Source organism: Mobula birostris, chromosome 14, assembly GCF_030028105.1.
Source record: "Mobula birostris isolate sMobBir1 chromosome 14, sMobBir1.hap1, whole genome shotgun sequence".
Taxonomy (NCBI): Eukaryota; Metazoa; Chordata; class Chondrichthyes; order Myliobatiformes; family Myliobatidae; genus Mobula; species Mobula birostris.
Genome location: NC_092383.1, coordinates 80,608,185 through 80,629,644, shown reverse-complemented (window position 1 = coordinate 80,629,644; position 21,460 = coordinate 80,608,185). Strand labels below are relative to the sequence as shown.

The following is a 21,460-nucleotide window of genomic DNA, read 5'->3' as shown; positions in this document are numbered from 1 at the left end:
AAAATATCGCTGCAAATAAAGATATTTTACCCATCCAGATCAAAGGTAGCAATAGAAACCGCTCGGTTAACAAATAAAAACAGGTCAGTCAGAATGTAGCAGTGAAGCTCAGGATTTGAGGATAAGACCTTTCTTCACAATGAAAGGTTAACCATCTCTCTCTCTCTCTCTCTCTCTCTGTGCTCTAGACATGTTGAATATTTCCAGTATTTTCTGCTGTTATTCTATGAAACTAATGCAGTTACTAGGAATTTGGCACGATATTCTGCTTTTCAATCTACCAGATCCACAGTGCAAACTTCCACTGGTTATTTGGCAACTGGAATTCTCCAGTCTTGCACAGCAAGTTCAGCCATCTGCTCCTGAGTGGCATTCACGAATTACCAAGTGACTGCGCTCACAGCATGTCCCCGAGTCAGCGAGCAGAAGGAGCTCAGCATGTGGTTGTACCATCAGCCACATACACCACGCAGACTCCAAGACAGGCACCAGTTTGTTAGCTCTAATTCTTAAAGGCATGGGGTCTAAATAATTTTAAAAAATCAAAGAGATCTGCAGAAGGGAGCTGCAGCAATGATGTGTCGCTGGGCGCCTGTCCAGTCCCCTGACTAACTGTGCCCGAGATTGAATTAACAGTGCTTGAGACTTGATCAATGAGAGAGCTGGGGGGGGGGGGGGGGGGGGCGGGGGTCTGATCTAAACTGCTCCTCTTCCAGTCATCCAAGATCCTCTTCCATAACACCAATTAAATCAGTGAATGAGTGGAAATTCAAAGCAGTAACACAGATCTAAACATATGTCACCGGCTCCTTGGACATAAATTCCTCAGACCTACATGCAAGGTCTATACAGGAGGAGCTTTGAAACAAAGTAAAGAAACTTGGCACAGGTATAAAGTCATTGAGGTTTTGATATGCACAAGTGGTCCACCTCTTATCACTTGATAAGCCATCAAACAATGTCACTGTTGTTCGGATAAGTGGAGTAAGTAAAAGAAGCCGATTCCAAATCAAATTCAGAAAGAAGTAACATGGATATTGTTGCTGCCTTAGTTACATCAGCATCCAGTGCTGTTCAGGGTTAAGGCCCGCCTCTCCTGATCACTGTTGCCTGTGAAGAACGCTCAAAGGATTAGGTTGCCAGAGACATCAGTTCACATTGGCAATTGTCACGGCGGGACCCCACAGTCTTTAACATAGCAGATCCTCCTGTAGTGTTGTCAGAGTGGACTGTTGAGTCATGAGTTTCCTGATTAGGCCTTCTGAAGATCTGGAGACAGGGAGGTTGGAGTTGAAGAGCCATCCACATTCGAGAATGGGATCTGCAGTTGGTTGTTGGCTATGTTCGGAAACTGAAAGTACATAAGAAACAATTATGATATGTGCAGTCCAGACATGTTTATCTTCAATTGTACATTTTCAACAGAAACATGCATTTATATGGAACCCTTAACGTGGCAAAACATCACAGGCACATTTCCAAACAAAATACGATATGTGCAAGTAGTGAGATCTGAGATCTATTTTGGATTAATTTTGTGAGGTGAAGGTCACAGGGAGAACATACAACCACTTTACAGACAGTAGTGGGGATTGAATGCCGATCACTGATCGCTGGTGCTGTAAAGCGCTGTGCTAACCAATACACTACCACACCAGGACCAGGCTGGTGTGGACTAGGTGAATCAAGGGGCCTGAGTCTGTGCTGTGGTACTCTATTACTCTAAATATTCACAGTTCAATCAATCAGGAGACTCTACCTCTAATACTTACTTGAAATAAAGTGCTGGTTCCTGTCAACCGGGCTGGACTGAGAGTGGCCACAGGACTTAGAGTACTCCAGAAGTGTATGCTAGAGAGCAGCGGACTGGGAGTCAGCAAGAAGGGAGTCTGAAACAAGTAGAAGGAAGTTAGAACCATCAAAATCTGCCAACCATAGGCCATGGGCTTTATATAGTGATGTCAATCTTCCTGCAACACTGGTCTAAAACTTACTCCCTGAAAAGTTGTGATTATTCTAAAATAAACGAACATTTTCAAGGCTAAATTCACCAACTGTAGTTGCATATGTAACAAAAGGTTGACAAGCCATTCAAAGAAGAAACTAGGGAAACCTCACTGTAAGCCAAGTCAAAGACTGAGGTCCAGCTCAGTAATGGAACATTGTGTTTGCAAGCAAAATGTAGGTAACATTAAAACCAGAATGAAATGGTTAATCTATTCAAAAGGCCCAACTTCAGTGAGTGGATCAAGATTTGGAAGAAATTTGGAACAGTGGAGGGAGTACAGCAAGGATTCACTCAATGTGAGGTATAGGAGGAATAGTGTTTGTTACTTCAGAGGTGAAGTGTAACAAATTAATGGATGTGCAACATTAGGATAGAACAGATAAAAACAGTGCCCATCTTTTTATATTTCCTTAAGACACAGAATGAGGTAATTTGGCTTTCTATTAATGATCAACTTTTATATAAAATACTTTTAATAATAACTTTTAAATAAAATACAGTTTTAAAAATACATGTAAATTGGGAATCATTATTCCCAATTAATATTAATTAGGAATAATTAATTTGTAATTTACATGTATTAGGAATTTGCATTGGTGTGTTAGTGCAACTTGCAACAAAATCAACATTCAACAATTATAAAGAATAATTATATAAAATATAGAGGTTAAGGTACAGATCTGGATTAAAGTATGTATAAATAAATACCAGCATCTATTTACAATGTAAATAGTATTATAAAAGGTGGTTTAAAGTGTTTACAGTGTAATGCAGTGACAGCAACAATCGATAGATGGTGCTGGGGGCGGGGGCTAACTAGAATGGTTGATCAGATTAACTACCTGGGGGGAGAAACTTCGAAGGTGCCATGAACATTTTCTTTTAAGAAACTCCATAATATATTGTTTTAGATTTTTTTTCAAATGCTTACACTTCAGGAGGAATTGGTGGCTTGCATATGCAAAGTATTTTATTATACTTTTGAACTGTTTGTATCTTGGAATGTTAGAGATACTGTGTAGCAATGAATATTTAAAGTTTCATCAGAACTCTTCCCCAGTGCCTGCCAAGGATCTCAAAGCTGAAACTTTTACTCTGTTTCCCTTTCCGCAGGGGCTGCCTGACCTGGAGGGTGTTCCCAAACATTTTCTGCTTTTTATTTCAGATATCCAGCATCTGCAGTTTTTCTTCTGATTTACACTGTTGTTTGAAAAGTTAGTCTTCAATTTCTACCCGTAGTGTGCTTCAAATCTCCTGTGTGGAGGAGAGGATTAGGTGACTCAAAGGCAAGCCTTCTGACCTTGACCAAGGTAAAACCAATGCCAATTTTTCATTGCCATTCAATGTGACTGCCTGCCCCTCTCCCACAGTCACCTCTGTACCACTGTGAACCTCGCATAAGAGCATGCTGACTTCTGCAATAGGTGTTGAGAACTCCCTCGACTGATAGGTCCTGAGGGAGCACATCCCAGGGTCTTAAAAGGACTGAGTAGTGATATGGCTGATGCACTAGTTTTTAATTTTTAATTTTTCTTTAAATTTGGGACGCGTTTCTTTAAATTGGAAATTTTAAAAGACAGGGAGTTAGAGAACTTCAAGACATTTAGCTTAACGTCTGTCCGAGGGAACATGTTAGGTGCAATTATTAAAGGCATTACAGCAGAACATTTACAAACTTTCATGGTGATTAGGCAAAATCAACATGGATTGTGATCAAACTTGATTCTGCCTCCAATTAATCGGAATTCTTTGATGAATAATGTCTGCTGCGAATAAAAGGAAATCGATGGATGTTTAGCGCATTTCAGGCGGCTTTTGAGAAGGTGCCACATGGATATAGAACGTGGAAAAGTACAGCATAGTACAGGCTCTTCAGCCCGCTATGCTGTGCCAACCTCTTACCCTACTCTAATATCGATCTAATCCTTCCCTCCCACATAGTCTCATCCATGTGCCTATCTAAGTGTCCCATAAATATCCTAATCTACCTGCCCCTACCGCAGGCCCCTGGCAGTGCATTCCACACACCTACCATTCTGTATAAAAACTTCTGACATCCTCCTACACTTTAGTCTAAACAAAGGTCACAGTGTGGGGCGGGATAACATGGGTTGGGGTGCAACGGTAGTGTAGCGGTTAGCGCAATGCTCCTGCAATTCAGGGTTTCGGAGTCTGGAGTTCAATTCCAATGACATCTGCAAGGAGTCTGTACGTCCTCCCTGTGGAATGCTTGGCTTTTCTCCAGGTGCTCCAGTTTCCTCCCACAGTCCAAAGGCATACTGGTTAGTAACCTCTCCTTCACGTGTTCTACCAGCCTGTTGCCGCCAGTTCAATCTCCTACGCGGTGGTGTGCTGGGGCAATGGCATCAACACGGGTGATGCCAACAGGCTCAGTAAACTGATTAGAAAGGCTGGTTCTGTTATAGGACTCAAAATGGACACACTGGAGGCTGTGGTAGAACAAAGGACACTACAGAAGATCCTGGCAATTCTGGACAATGTTTCCCACCCTCTGCATGCCACCTTGGCTGAACAGAGGAGCACTTTTAGTAATAGACTAAGACAACTGTGCTGCTCCAAAGAGTGCTATATGAGGTAATTTTTACCCTTGGCCATTAGGTTCTATAATATCAACTTGGAGCCGGGGAAGTGATGACTCCCTGTTAAGACTGTTTGCAGTAAATTCTTTTTTATTCTTTCTACTTCTGTTCTAATATTTATATCTGTGCACTTTAATGCTACTGTGATATATAATTTCCTTTGGGAGCAATAAAGTATCTATCTATCTATCTCTTAATTGGTCATTGTAAATAATCCTATGATTAGGCTAAGGTTGATTCAGGGGTTTCTGCGCAGCGCAGTTCAATAGGCTGGAAGGGCCTATTCTACACAGTATGTCAATCAACCAATAAACATATTGGCATAGACGGAATTTGGGCTGGCTAACAGGAAACACAAAGTGGAAATAAGTGACACTTCTTCTAGTTGTCAAAATGTAAAGTGTGGTGTTCTATCGGGATCAATATTGGATCTCCAAATTTAGAAGGCTGTGCTTCAGGACAATGCTGAAACATTATCTGGATAACCATAAACAGTACTGGTCTCTTTATTAAACAAGGATATTAATGCATTGGAAGCAGCTCAAAGGATTGGGTAGGTTATATAAAAAGAAAGACGGATAAGACTGGGCTTCTACCACCGGGATTCAGAACAGAGAGGACACTTGATTAGAGCATTTAACATTCTCAGGGCTCTTGACATGGTGGAGGTAGAGAGAATGTTTCCTCCCTTTTGGGATTATCTAGAACTAGGGATCATGAACTGAAAATAAAATCTCATTGAAGATATTAAGCATTTTCATTTTCTCTCAAGGGATTAATGGACTTTAGAACTTACTCCTTCTATGTGCAGTGGAACCAGGATCTTAGAATATCTTTAGAATATATCCTTAAGGCAGAGGTAGACAGATTAGCAATAAGCATGGGATGGTGGTGGGGGTAGGAAGGGTGCGAATGAAAGGTAATTGTGCAAAGGTGACGATGTGGAGTTGAAGCTCCAATCAGAGCAGCTAACATTTCATTAATTAAGATGTTCATATTTGATGCAGCAGGTCTGAGGGGCTGAGTGGACTACTTCTGTTCTAATTTGTATATTTGAATGAAGGGCTGGAATGCATCAGAGGCATTATGATTTGAAACTCAGCATGTATGAAAGAATAGCAGTTTTAGTAATTTGCTTTTCATTGTGATTTTTAACTCCAGTGCTCAGAGTAAAAATTCTGGAAGCAGGGTCATAGATTCAAAGGGCCAATTATTTGGGATTAAAATAAAGAGAAATTCCTTAACTCAGATTTTGGGAATTCTTTCCCCTAAAAGGTCATGGATGCTGGGTGTATCCAAACGTAAAAACAACGAATCTTGGAACTCAAAACGGACTCAATAAATGTATCAAAGAAGAAAATTAGCTTAACATCAGGAGATATTTACTGAATATCAAGAGACATTAAAAGGAGGACCAGAGATCTTATAGAAGTATACATTTAAGAGAAGTTTGGATAGTTAGATAAATGAGAGTGATATGGAGGGTTCAGTCCGGGAGTAGGTTGATGGGACTAGGCAGATTGGGTCGACACAGACTAGATGGACTGAAGGGCCTGTTTCGGTGCTGTAGTGCCCGATGACTCTATCACAGGATTATAAGGTTGGTATGAGAGAATGGTGCTGAGATAATAGATCAACCAGGATGTTTTGAATAATGGAGTGGGCTCAATGGACTGCTAGCCTACCATCAGTGGTGCAGTACTATCCGGAGCGTACCAGAGCGCGTCCGGCACATCTTTAAGAAAAAAGCTGAAATAAACATGTTAATTAATTAGGTGCCGCCCAGGGTGATTTGAGTACCTCAGAAACTGCTGGTCTTCTGGGATTTTTATGCACAACAGACTCTGAAGTTTACAAAGAATGATGCCAAAAACAAAAAAAAACATCCAGCGAGTGGATTTAACAAGATGTTTTCGCTCACAGACCAGCCACTGACCTGAGTTAAGTAGGCTGGTGTCAGGGATGCTGCTGGCAGGGGAGGACTCGGTAAGCCCAGTGGGCTCGGGTCACTGCCGGTGATGACCAGGGCAGGGGCGAGTTCCAGCTCCTTGGGCTTCTTTGACCTGCCCTTCTGGTGCTTTGCTTCTGCGTTGTCCTGTGACGGATCCTCCCCGTCGGAGGAGGGCTCCAGCGATTGTGCCAGGTGGTCCGAAGGGCTGGCGGCCAGCTCCGCCTCGATGGGCAAGTCAGCAGGGGGGTCGAAGGAGGAGGCTAAGAGGGGGGAGCCGGGGCTCAGGGGCAGAGGTGCGGAGGGCGAGACAGAGGAGATGGGTGGGGTGGTGGTGAAGGAGGTCACCGCACTTGGCGCAGATGAAGTTTCTTCCGACAGCTCAGGCTTCGGCGTGGCAGCAGATGGCGTGGGGATCACCACTGGTTCTACCGCAGGGAGGGGTGAGGGTCTTTTCGGCGGGTTGGTTACAAACTTAATCACGGTCACCGGTTCCTGGCAAGGTGGCTGCCTCTTCTCCTCTGGCACCTTCTCCGCCGGGTTCTCGATCTTGATGGATTTAAAGATGTTTGGGTTGGCTTGCAGTGAGTTCAAGGTGAAGGATGAGTAGAGGCCCGACCGAATGTAATCATTACGGTTGGAGTTCTTGGAGGAAGATGAAGCTCCCTTCTCCTGGGTATGGTTCTCCTTGTCCTTTTGTGGCCTACTCATATCTGGCAAGCTGGAATCAACACCATTCTCACCCTTACCCACCATGTTGACATCCATCTTTAATATCTCTGGATAGCACACAAACTTGTACACAAACTTCTGCCCATTCACCTTTTTAATAATGTTCTGTAGAACGAATGAGAAAATACAGAATACTTTAATATACGTTATGATCGTCACAGACATCATGGTCTGAAGGGCCTATTCCTGAACTGTACTGTTTGTCCCATGTTACTCAAATTCTATTTGCCTTGGGCAAAAACATGCTTTTAATAAATCTCAGAGTTAAACTGAATAATTTACATGAAAACAAGTATGACATTTACAAAAATGATTCCAAGAAATGTGTGACTTAGAATCTCATACTGTGCAATGCTGAATAGCATTAATTTCAAGAACTGCCTCGTTTTCACATCACTTAAACTCTTGTCCAGCAAAAGTCTACAAACTCAGCTATTAATTGAGTTTACCTGTAATACTTGTGAAGGAGAATTCTTCACCTCTACCACTGTTTATACGCCCACAGGAAAATGAATCTCATATATGTTCTCTGATAATAAACTTTACTCTGAACTTTGAATTTTTTAAGACCATAAGATATAGGAGCAGAATTGTGCCATTTGGCCCATTGGGTCTACTCCGCCATTTCATCATAGCTAATCCATTTCCCTCTCAGCCTCAATCTCCCATCTTCTTCCCGTATCCCTTTGTGCTTTAACAAGTCAAGAATCAAACAACTTCTGCCTTAGATATACCCAATGACTTGGCCTTGACAGCCGCCTGTGACAACAATTTCCACAGATTCACCACTCTCTGGATAAAGAAATTCCTTCTCATCTCCATTCTAAATGGATGTCCCTCTATTCTGAGGCTGTGTTCTTGGTCTTAGACTCCCCACCATAGAAACCATCCTTTCCAAAACTACCCTATCAAGGCCTTTCTAGATTCGAAGGGTTTCAATGAGATCATACTTATTCTTTTGAATTCCCATATGTACAAGCCCAGAGCCATCAAACACTCCTCTTATCACAAGCCTTTCAATCCAAGAATCATTTTTGTGAAGTTCCTTTATGCGAAGAAATGTTTCCCAATATCTCTTGGCATGATGCTGGCTTTAAACTTCCCTGTCTTAGTCTCCCTATTGCTGAAAACCACTAACCTCACCATTCACCTTTGATAATACATCACATAACATAACACTGCACCAATCATTTTGAATAATAGCAGCCAACATCTGTACAAGCCCATTATCCAGATGGAAACAACCAGAGGCCACATCCAGCACAACGGCTTTAAGGACCTTACTGGTGACCCCAAGGTTAGGGGTCTCTAGCTTTGAGCTTGCCCAAAACAGTGGGTGAACTTCACTGGAAAGTCCACAGGTCATGGACAGCATGGCCAGAAATGTAAGGTCCTGCATGACTCAAATTATGATTTGTCCACTAGTACCAATCAAAGAACAAATTGCATAAACCTGTCTATAAGGATCTTTTGTGGGAGGCATTTCTTTTCCCCGACTGGTACCTCAAGATGCTGCTGAATTGATCAAGATACTGGATTATTCAAGTGTGAAAACTTCCATGTGTTACAAAAGAAGCTAAGAAAGGTTTTTCCTTAACTATTGTCGGTTCCTATCAAAATCCTCAATTAAACCTCTCCATTCTTTTCTATATTCCCATTAATACAAACAGTTCTATAACGTTCCCCCTCATAATCTGGCCCTTGGAACTGTACTAACATTCACTAATGGACAGCAGGTAGGGTTGCTATCAAAGAAACTGTTTTATAGACAATCATGTTCAAAATTAGCAGAGCATAAATGAGCTAATTACTACCAAGGAGAGCAGATCTGGTTAGTGACCTTCCTGTTACCTACGGAGACATGACAGACAGCAGATTCTGGAAGCTGGAACAACAAACAAGCTGTTGGAGGAACTTGGTGGGTCAAGCAGCATCTATAGGGACGAGGCAATTGCCAATGTTTTGGTGCCAGTACATGCTTTTAACCCCAAACATTGACCATTCCTTCCCCCCCAAAGAGGTGCTGCTCGATGTGCTGAGTTCCTCTAGCAGATTGCTTCTTGATCCAGATATCCAGACAGCTCTGCTACTTAGCTGACTCAGACACTGATTATAGGTTCTGAGCTTTGGATTTCTGTATATCATAGGGCTGTGGGCATTGACTTTCTGAACACAAGGATATCAAAGCACTTGGGGATAAACCAAGGGGAATTAAGGTTCAAGATTGATTGTGACACTTAATGATACAGCAAGCTTAAGACCCAGCTGATCTGTTGCTGCTTCACTGCCCTCTATTTTCCTGCTTTGACAATAAGGACTACCTTGTCTACCTAGGACATAGGAACAAGTTTGCCAGGAAGAGAATAATCTGTACCTTGTCGTAATAGTAGCGTAGTGCACGGCTCAGCTTATCATAATTCATATTGGGCTTGTTCTTGCGAAAGCCCCAGAGTTTGGCTACGTCCTCGGCTTTGAGAAGCTTGAACTCCCCGTCGTTCGAGGTCCAGCAGATCAGGTGGTCGTTCTTGGGCTCCAGGAGCAGCTGCAGCAAGAACTGCCACAGGGTGATGGTGTTGTCCATGCCTGGAACTGCCTCCTGCTGAACAGGCACAGGAGACAGTTAACAAGTTATACGGATCAATGGCTCCATTTAATATCAGAGAACGTGTACAGTATACAACCTGAAACTCTTACTCTCCACAGACATCCATGAAACAGAAGAAAAACCCCAAAGAATGAATTACAGAAAAACAATAGAACCCCAAGGCTCCACTTGTTCCCATCACTCAAGTTCAAGTTTATTGTCATTCAACTATACTCATAAAACATTGTTCCTCTAGAGCCAAAGTGCAAAACATGGTAAATAGTGTCACATTCAGGACGAGATAAAGGGCCTCGGCCTGAAACATCAATTGCTTATTTCTCTCCATAGATGCTGCCTGATCTGCTGTTCATCCAGCACTTTCCGATTGTTGCACAAAATTGCGGACTGTGCTTTGTTATCAAATGAGAGATAAAGACTGGTATAACTCCCTTGCTCCTATGTAAGATCATGTAACAGGTTATTTTATTTGTACCTGAAGGAGGAGATGCGAACATGACTTTAAAGTCAAACATGAAATGCTGGAAATCCAAAGCAACACATGCACAAAATGCTGGAGGACCTCAGCAGGTCAAGCAGCATCTACGGAAATGAATAAACAGCTGACGTGTCGGGCCGGGACCCTTCATCAGGACTCCAGCATTGCGTGTGTGTTGTGTACAGATTTAATGTATCATTCAAACACAGCAGATCTGACTTCAATCTCAGCATGTCCTCAGTAGTGGCACTGGATTTGGGTTTATCAGGAGGAATGATGCAGTTGTGCCTTGAGATGGCGCCTTGAACCCTAACTAGCAAATTCAGAAGTGATGCCACTCACTAAGCCAAGTTACCTCAATAGCCCAGAAGTTCACCACAGATAAAACTTGCTACTGTCAAGACACTCTAGTTGAAACTGAAATAATTACAACAATACAGGTAAAAGTTCGGTGTCATGGGACAGATCCATAATATATACTAAGAGCAGTTAGCATTTCACATCAAACAGGTTGAGCAATGGTTCATCAGGACGGGAAAGGAAGGGGCAGAAACCAGAATAAGAAGATGAGCGGTGAGGAAGGAGTAAAAAAGGGCAGGTGATAGGGAGATCAGGTTGGGAAATGTAGGTGGGTGGGGAGAAAATGAGAAGCTAGGAGGTGATAGGTGGAAGAGATAAAGGGATGAAGAAGAAGGAATCTGATTGGAGAGGAGAGTGGACCACAGAAAAAGAGAAAGAGGAGAGTGAGGTGATGGGCAGGTGAGGAAAAGAGAGGGGGTAAAATGGGAGCCAGAATGGGGAATGGAAAATGAAAGACAGGGGAGAGGGGAGAATAAGAATAGAAGTGTCAGAAAAGGTGGGTCTGACATGGTGAGTCTGTCCGAAGAATAGAAGCAACTAAAAGATGGGGGTGAGCAAAATAATAGAAATCAGAACAATCAGTAGGGAGTAGGTGAAGTAGAGATATTGATAATGCTGAAAATCCAAAGCAAAATGATAAATCAGTGGGTAAAAAACAGATCAATCAGAATAATGCAGTGAAGGCCAGGTTTTAAGGATGAGACCTTTTTTCTGAATCAGAAAGGTTAACCATCTCTCTCTCTCTCTCCATCTCTCTGCCTCTTCCCCCCCACCCCTCCCTTCCTCCATTTTTCCCCTCTCTCTCTTTCTCCCTCCCTTCCTCTCGCACTCTAATTGATTTTATTTATTGAAGGTGGCAATGCTGCTGTTCAGTCACCAGATGGCACTTGGTAGATAATCAGAATCAGGTTTAATATCACCGGCCTATGTCATGAAAGCTGTTGTTTTGCAACACCAGTGCATTGCACAACATAGTAAGTATAAATTACAATAAGATATATAAATTAAATAAGCAGTGCAAAGAGAGAGGATGTTTTTAATACTGAGGTAGTGTTCATGGGTTCATTGTCCATTCAGAAATCTGGTGGCGGAGGGAAAGAAGCTGTTCCTCAAATGTTGAGTGTGTGTCTTCAGGCTTCTGTACCTCATTCCTGATGGTAGCAATGAGAAGAGGGCATGGCCTGGGCACTGAGGATCTTTGATGATGGACGCTGCTTTTCTAGGGCAATGTTTCATGTAAAAGTGCTCAATGGTTGGGTGGGCTTTACCCGTGATGTACTGGGCTGAATCCACTACATTTTGTAGGATTTTCTGCTCAAAGGCATTGGTGTTCCCATACCAGGCCGTAATGCAGCCCATCAGCATACTTTCCACTACACATGTATATAAGTTTCCCAAGGTTTTTGATGACATGCTGAATCTCCGCAGACTCCTGAGGAAGTAGAGGCACTGTTGTGCTTTCTTTGCAGTTATATTCATATGACAGATCTAAGACAAGTCCTCTGAGATCGTGACATCCAGGAATTTAAAGTTACTGACCCTCTCCACCTCTGATCCTCCGCTGAGTACTGGTTCATGGATCTCTGGTTTCCCTCTCATGAGGTCTACCATCAGTTCCGTGGTCTTATTGACACTGAGTGACAGGTTGTTGTTATTATACCACTCGGCCAAATTTCCAGTCTCCCTCCTGTATGCTGATTCATCATCACCTTTGATACAGCCCACGACAGTGGTGTCATCAGCAAACTTGCATATGGTGTTGGAGCTATACTTGGCCACACAGTCACACATGTAAAGCAAGTAGAACAGTGGCTAAACACGCATCCCTGTGATGCTCCTGTGCTGATGGAGATTGTGGAAGTGGTGGTTTTGCCAGTCCAAGCTAACTGGGGTCTGCAAGTGAGGATATCCAGGATCCAATTGCACAAGGTGGAATTTAGGCCCAGGTCTTAGAGTTTACTGATCAATTCTGAGGGGATGATGGTATTAAATTCTGAGCTGTGATCGATAAAGAGCATCCTGATGTATGCATCGTTGTTGTCCAGCTGTTGCAGGGTTGTGTGAAGAACCAGTGAGATGGCACCCACTGTCGACCTGCTGCTTTGGTAGGCAAACTGGAGCAGATCCAAGTCGCCACTCAGACAGGAGCTGATCTGCTTCATTACCAGGCTCTCAAACAGTTCATCACGTTGGATATAAGTGCCACTGGGCAATAGTTATTGAGACAGGTTACCACACTCTTCTTGGGCACCGGTGTGATTGAAGCCTGGTTGAAGCAGGGAGGTACCACACGCTGCTGGAGCGAGAGGTTAAAGATAAATATAAAACAGAATAAAACAAAATTATTTCCATTAGAGAGAGTATAGCTACAGATACTGGTAACCGCTATAGACAACCTTGTAAAAAGATGGCAACCATATTAAAATGTACAAGTATTTCTGATTCAGAACTCTATAAAGATTATAACAAAGACTAAAATCATCTACTTACTGTCTCAACCCTGTCCCTGCCACATTTTTTAAGGACTCTCTTAAAGTGTTTTCAATTTTGTTATAAAAAGTATTAACACATCCCTTGAAACTGGAGTCTTTCCAGATGCCTTCAAACCTGTGTTTGTCAAACCACTACTTAATAAGCCAAAGCTTGATATTGAGGTATTAGCTAACTATAGACCTGTATCAAAACTTCTCTTCCTTGGCAGGATTCCTCAGAAACTAATTTTCCACCAACTTGACAACTTTCTGAATGAGAACAAATTTTCTAAAAAACGTCTCAGTCAGGTTTTAGAGCAAACCACAGCATGGAGACAGCCCTTACTAAAGGTGTCTGTGATCTTAAGCTCAGCACCGATGCCAATAGAATATCAGTTCTAATTCTTCTAAACGTCAACACAATTGGCCACAACGTTCTCTCAGATCATCTTGAAAACTGGGTTGTGCTCTGTGGTAGCACCCTTAATTGATTTTCTCTGTATATCTTACAGAGAAATTTCTTATCTGTCTTGGAGACCATTTTCAGAGATATGATATACCTTTTAGTGTTGCTCAGGGAAATTATCCTGGTCCCCTACTCTCCTCTTTGTAAATGCTCCCCTTAGGAGATATCATTAGAGGGCATGAAATTGATTACTGCAGTTATGCAGATGACACATAATTGAATTGTTGAGCCTGATGATGATAACACCCTATATTCTCTGACATCTGGTGTGGCTGCAATAAACAAATGGATGAGCAATAATTTCCTAAAACTAAATGAAGATAAACTTGAAATAGTTTTAGTTGGTCTCAAAGCCAAAAGAGTTAAACATAGAACATAGAATAGTACAGCACAGTACAGGCCCTTCGGCCCACAATGTTGTGCCGACCCTCAAACCCTGCCTCCCATATAAGCCCCCACCTTAGATTCCTCCATATACCTGTCTAGTAGTCTCTTAAACTTCACTAGTGTATCTGCCTCCACCACTGACTCAGGCAGTGCATTCCACGCACCAACCACTCCCTGAGTAAAAAATCTTCCTCTAATATCCCCCTTGAACTTCCCACCCCTTACCTTAAAGCCATGTCCTCTTGTATTGAGCAGTGGTGCCCTGGGGAAGAGGCGCTGGCTATCCACTCTATCTATTCCTCTTATTATCTTGTATACCTCTATCATGTCTCCTCTCATCCTCCTTCTCTCCAAAGAGTAAAGCCCTAGCTCCCTTAATCTCTGATCATAATGCATATTTTCTAAACAAGGCAGCATCCTGGTAAATCTCCTCTGTACCCTTTCTAATGCTTCCACATCCTTCCTATAGTGAGGTGACCAGAACTGGACACAGTACTCCAAGTGTGGCCTAACCAGAGTTTTATAGAGCTGCATCGTTACATCACGACTCTTAAACTCTATCCCTCGACTTATGAAAGCTAACACCCCATAAGCTTTCTTAACTACCCTATCCACCTGTGAGACAACTTTCAGGGATCTGTGGACATGTACCCCCAGATCCCTCTGCTCCTCCACACTACCAAGTATCCTGCCATTTACTTTGTACTCTGCCTTGGAGTTTGTCCTTCCAAAGTGTACCACCTCACACTTCTCTGGGTTGAACGCCATCTGACACTTCTCAGCCCACTTCTGCATCCTATCAATGTCTCTCTGCAATCTTTGACAATCCTCTACACTATCTACAACACCACCAACCTTTGTGTCATCTGCAAACTTGCCAACCCACCCTTCTACCCCCACATCCAGGTCGTTAATAAAAATCACGAAAAGTAGAGGTCCCAGAACAGATCCCTGTGGGACACCACTAGTCACAATCCTCCAATCTGAATGTACTCCCTCCACCACCACCCTCTGCCTTCTGCAGGCAAGCCAATTCTGAATCCACCTGGCCAAACTTCCCTGGATCCCATGCCTTCTAACTTTCTGAATAAGCCTACCATGTGGAACGTTGTCAAATGCCTTACTAAAATCTATATAGATCACATCCACTGCACTACCCTCATCTATATGTCTGGTCACCTCCTCAAAGAACTCTATCAGGCTTGTTAGACACGATCTGCCCTTCACAAAGCCATGCTGACTGTCACTGATCAGACCATGATTCTCTAAATGCCTATATATCCTATCTCTAAGAATCTTTTCCAACAGCTTTCCCACCACAGACGTAAGGCTCACTGGTCTATAATTACCCGGACTATCCCTACTACCTTTTTTGAACAAGGGAACAACATTCGCCTCCCTCCAGTCCTCCGGTACCATTCCCGTGGACAACGAGGACATTAAGATCCTAGCCAGAGGCTCAGCAATCTCTTCTCTCGCCTCGTGGAGCAGCCTGGGGAATATTCCGTCAGGCCCCGGGGACTTATCTGTCCTAATGTATTTTAACAACTCCAACACCTCCTCTCCCTTAATATCAACATGCTCCAGAACATCAACCTCACTCATATTGTCCTCACCATCATCAAGTTCCCTCTCATTGGTGAATACCGAAGAGAAGTATTCATTGAGGATCTCGCTCACTTCTACAGCCTCCAGGCACATCGTCCCACCTTTATCTCTAATCAGTCCTACCTTCACTCCTGTCATCCTTTTTTTCTTCACATAATTGAAGAATGCCTTGGGGTTTTCCTTTACCCTACTCACCAAGGCCTTCTCATGCCCCCTTCTTGGTCTTCTCAGCCCCTTCTTAAGCTCCTTTCTTGCTTCCCTATATTCCTCAATAGACCCATCTGATCTTTGCTTCCTAAACCTCATGTATGCTGTCCTCTTCCACCTGACTAGATTTTCCACCTCACTTGTCACCCATGGTTCCTTCACCCTACCATTCTTTATCTTCCTCACCGGGACAAATTTATCCCTTATATCCCGCAAGAGATCTCTAAACATCGACCACATGTCCATAGTACATTTCCCTGCAAAAACATCATCCCAATTCACACCCGCAAGTTCTAGCCTTATAACCTCATAATTTGCCTTTCCCCAATTAAAAATTTTCCTGTCCTCTTTGATTCTATTCTTTTCCATGATAATTATAAAGGCCAGGGAGCGGTGGTCACTGTCCCCCAGATGCTCACCCACTGAGAGATCTGTGACCTGACCCGGTTCATTACCTAGTACTAAATCTAATACGGCATTCCCCCTGGTCGGCCTGTCCACATACTGTGACAGGAATCCATCCTGGACACACTTAACAAATTCTGCCCCATCTAAACACTTGGAACTAATCAGGTGCCAATGAATACTAGGGAAGTTAAAGTCACCCATGATAACAACCCTGTTATTTTTGCACCTTTCCAAAATCTGCATCCCAATCTGCTCCTCTGTATCTCTGCTGCTACCAGGGGGCCTATAGAATACCCCCAATAGAGTAATTGCTCCCTTCCTGTTCCTGACTTCCACCCATATTGACTCAAAAGAGGATCCTGCTACATTACCCACCCTTTCTGTAGCTGTAATAGTATCCCTGACCAGTAATGCCACCCCTCCTCCCCTTTTTCCACCCTCTCTATCCCTTTTAAAGCACTGAAATCCAGGAATATTGAGAATCCATTCCTGCCCTAGTGCCAGCCAAGTCTCTGTAATGGCCACTACATCATAATTCCATGTATGTATCCAAGCTCTGAGTTCATCACCTTTGTTCCTGATGCTTCTTGCATTGAGGTACACACATTTCAGCCCTTCTACCTTACTGTCTTTACACCGTTTATTCTGCTTCTCTTTCTTCAAAGCCTCCCTGTATGTTAGATCTGCTTTACTCCATGCACTTCTTGCACTGCTCTATCTCTCTGATAAACTTCTTGATAAACTTGGGAACCTGGGAATGTTTGGGAACCTGACCCCCATGTAAAATCATAAATAACAAGCCTATTTGTTATCTTTAATTCAGATCTGAATTTTAAATCCCACATAAAGAAAGTGAACAGAGCAGCATTTTTACACATAGAAATATAGCAAAGGGACATCCGTTTCTGTCATGTAATGATGCTGAAAAACTAATTCACGCCTTTACATCAAATAGACTAGATTACTGCAATGCACATTTTACTGACCTTCCAAAGCAAACTTCAACTCTGAAAGAACACCGCTACAAGACTTTTTAACTAAAACCAGGAAAAGGGAGCATATCACTCCGTCCTAACTACTCTGAATTGGCTTTCTGTATTTTTTTAGAATTGATTTTAAAGTTCTCTTACTTGTTTTTAAATCTCTCAATCGTCTGGGACCAGAGTACACCCCAGTATCACTTTCATCTTATAACCCTGCTCAAGCTCTCAGAACCTCTTCCACAGATCTCTTAAATTTAAACAATCTCCCTCAAAAGACAATTGGCAGGTCGGAGTTTCTGAACTATACTCCCGAACTGTGGAACTCAATACCTAAAACCATAAGGTATGCAGACTCAGGTGACACTTTTAAACACCAGCTCTAAACCTACTTATTTAACCTTGCTTTTAATTAATATATTTTTGTCTTTGATTTTCAATTTTGGAAAAATGAAAAATGATAGCTTTTTTACAGCAATCCAGCCAGGAGTTTCATGGTAAGTGTTACCAAGATCAGCTTTTTTGCTGAAATTCCAGATATTACAATTTGAATATAAATTTCTTGACAATCATGATGGGGTTTTAACTCATGACTCTGGATCAATTGTCCAGGACTCTGGCAACTAGTTCAGTAACTTAACCCTTAAACTGGCCTTAAGATAAACTACGGCCATTCTGACTTATTTTTTAACAATTTGGAAGACTTACATTCACTACACTGGGTGTACAGTGTGATTTTGATTCAAGCTGTATCAACTGTTAAAAGTGATTTTTGACTTAGTTCAAAGTTGAACATTACTGCTAAACTCAACTGCTTTGGACGTTGATGCTGAATCTCTGACCACATTGAATTTTACAGCTTTTGATCACCGTTTTAGAATCACGGACAATGGTAACTATTGTCCCCCATCCCTTATTGTTCTTGAGAACAGGGTGAGTCACTTACTTCAACTGGTGTGTGCATGTGTGTCTGTGTGTGCGTGTGTGTTTGTGTGTGTGCGTTTGTGTGTGTGCATTTGTGTGTGTGTGTGTGTGTGTTTGTGTGTGTGTGTGTGTGTGTTTGTGTGTGTGCTTGTGTGTTTGTGTGTGTTTGTGTGTGTGTGTGTGCGTGTGTTTGTGTGTGTGTACATGTGTGTTTGTGTGTGTGCGCGTTGCATTTGTGTGTGTGTATGTGTGTGTGCATGTGTGTTTGTGTGTGCATTTGTGTGTGTATGTGTGTTTGTGTGTGTGCATTGTGTTTGTGTGTGTATATGTGTTTGTGTGTGTGTGCATGTGTTTGTGTGTGTGTGCGTGTGCGTTTGTGTGTGTGTGTTTGTGTGTGTGCCTGTGTTTGTGTGTGTGCATGTGTTTGTGTGTGTGCATGTGCGTTTGTGTGTGTATGCGTGTTTGTGTGTGTGTGTGTGTGTGTGTGTGTGTGTGTGTGTGTGTGTGTGTGTGTGTGTTTGTGTGTGTGTGCGTGTGCGTTTGTGCGTATCTACGTGTCCATCACAAGCAATGAGGGTGACTGCCATGCTTGGGTGGTGACATCCTTGGGTAGGTGTGTTTGTGACGTCGTGACTTGCACGTGAGTTTGATTAAAGTGAGGGAGAGTTGTGCAGGTCGCCAAACTCACTTTCTTCTCCTAGTCTATCTGGATCCAGTGTCAAGACAAGAGTCAAGACGACTGGAGATAGGTCAGGGTGCTGTGGATGACTAGGACGATCTACGTGTCTTGACTTGCTCTTCGCGCTCCACAACACGTGCCGGGAAATGCCTTCAACTGCTACACATCTGATGAAGGTGCTTCCACAACGCAGGAGTGTTTCAGAACCAGCAATGATGAAGGAACAGTCACATTTCTATAAGTCAGCATGTACCTAAGTGATTCAGATTTATTTATCGTGTATGCATCGAGACATATGCATAGTTCGGGTGACTAAGATGTTTGTACAGTACTGTAGCAATTTTATATATTACACTGCACTGCTGCAAAAAGAAACAAATTTCATGACTTATGTGAGTGATGATAAACCTGATTCTTATATGGGTCTCTATTGTGGACTGAGAGTGGAAAATGGGCAGGGAGAGGGGAATCATGGATAGGAAAAGGGGAAGCAAGAGGGGAGGGAGCAGGAAGCACAGATGAGATGTTCTGTAATGGTCAATAAACCAATTGTTTGGAATCAAATAATCTTGCCTGGTGTCTCAGGACTGGGTGTGTCTGCACTTGTGCCAATCCTCGACCCTGGCACTCCTTCTCTCCCACCTGACCCACACTGCACCTGCGGCACACCACCTTCATCATTCCCAACATCCATGTGCAGTCAAGGTGTTTCAATTGAATGTAGTAAAAATACACCTGTATCTGGTAGGTCCTGCTGCTGGTGAGTTAGCATCCTGACAAAAACTGCACCATGAAGAAAAAAGAACACTCCAAGCAACTCTGCGAAAATGTTATTGTAAGGCACGTCAGAAGATGGATACAAGAATACTCATAAGTCACTAAATATCTTCTGGAGTACAGTTAAGTCAATCCTCAAGAAATGGAAAGAATATGGCACAGCTGTAAATCTGCCTGGAGCAGGACGTCCTCAAAAACTGAATGAACATGCAAGAAGGGAACTAGTGAGGGAGGCCACCAAGTGTCCTGTGACAACTCTGGAGGAGCTACAAGCTTCAGTGGCTGAGATGGGAGAGACTGCGTATACAACTGTTGACCACATGTTTCACCAGCTGCAGCTTTATGGGAGAGTGGCAAAGAGAAAGCCGCTGTTGCAAAAAACTCACATGAAATCTCATCTAGATTTTGCCAGAAGGCACGTGGGAGACTCTGAAGTCAGCTGGAAGAAGATTCTATGGTCTGATGAAACCGCATACTCCAGAGATGCTGGAAATCTCAAGCAACACACAGATTAACTCAGTTGGTCAGGCAGCAACCATGGAGGGGAGTGAACAATCAACACTGAGTTGCCCCAGCATTTTGTGTGTGTTGCTCCTGCACTCCTATCCCCATCTCCTTATCACCTGCTTTCTTTCCCCTCTCCCACCAACTTCATCTGCCCATCACCCACACACCCCTCCCACCACCTCCCTTATTTGGTTCCAATCACCTTCCTTTCCTATCATATCCCATCATCTACAGCCTTTTGTTGCCTCCAGCTTTCACCTCCCAGCCTCCCCCATTATCTCCACCCTGGCCTCCCCCACCTTACTCCATCTGCCAATCACTCAGATCCACTTATCTTGCCCAACCCTTCCCTTCACCTCTCAAAACTGGCTATCTCGCCTTTATTATTTCCGACTAGAGGACCCGAAATATTGATTGAACGTTTTCCTCCACAGATGCTGCCTGACTTGTTGAGTTCCTCCAAAAGTATGATTTTGCTCAGGCATCCATCATGTACAGTTAATTATATTTCCTCATTCTTCCTATTGCTTTGCTTCTGATGTCCATCGAAATGGCGTGATAAAAGACAACTGGATTAAATAGATGCCTTGATTAATGTCAAATTACTAACAAGCAACATTAGGGATTTGATTCAGATTCCAATTCATTTATTTATCACGTGTACATCGAAACATACAGTGAAATGTGTCATTTGCGTCAGCAGCCATCACAAACTAAGAATATGCTGGGGGCATATTCAAGTGTCAGCACACTTTCCAGCACCAACACAGCATGAAGGCAATGTTCAACAGAACCGTAGCAAAACAAGGCCCCCTCTCCCTCCCATCCACCCACCATCTCATGACCACATGAGGGGCTTCGAACCCTAGGACAGGCCACCTCCAGGTCTTCAGCCTCCATTGAACTTGCAGACATCAGGCCTCCAATTTCCCCAAAGGACTCACAGACTCGCTGACCTGGTGCTTTGGCCATCGGGCCCTGACTTCTGGACTTCTGATCGACCTCCAGTATCAGCCACAAGTCACTGCTATAACGGGATCCCAAACTCCAGGCTTCGAACCCTGACTCACCGATGACAGGATCCCGAACTCCAGGCCTCGATAATGGAAGAATAACGGGTTGTGATTCAGGTAGTTTTATGCATCAAAACTACCTAAATCCCAACCCATTATTCCTCCTTCTGTTCTGCACAGATACCCTCACATCTGAGAGAACTTTCCAGAGTCCTGGCAAGGTTAATGCCACAGCTGTTTCACACATGCAGATCCATTTCCTTCAAATAACCCTTTATATCAGAGTAAAGGTCCTGGATAAAACA

At 43.1% G+C, this 21,460-nt stretch overlaps 1 protein-coding gene across 2 annotated transcripts in view; it reads right to left on the bottom strand.

The window, feature by feature from the left end:
* Positions 1–688: 688 nt before the first annotated feature.
* Positions 689–21,460, bottom strand: part of elk4 (ETS transcription factor ELK4) — a 40,440-nt gene continuing 19,668 nt past the window's right edge. The window contains exons 2-5 of one of the 2 annotated variants that reach the window (XM_072278739.1): positions 9,663–9,887; positions 6,545–7,393; positions 1,773–1,889; positions 689–1,351 (exon numbers count right to left, since the gene is read on the bottom strand). In XM_072278739.1, the coding sequence (XP_072134840.1) occupies positions 1,253–1,351; positions 1,773–1,889; positions 6,545–7,393; positions 9,663–9,869 (1,272 nt within the window). In that variant the 5' untranslated portion in view covers positions 9,870–9,887 and the 3' untranslated portion in view covers positions 689–1,252. The remainder of the gene's footprint in view (positions 1,352–1,772; positions 1,890–6,544; positions 7,394–9,662; positions 9,888–21,460) is intronic. The other variant, XM_072278738.1, reaches the window with a different exon arrangement.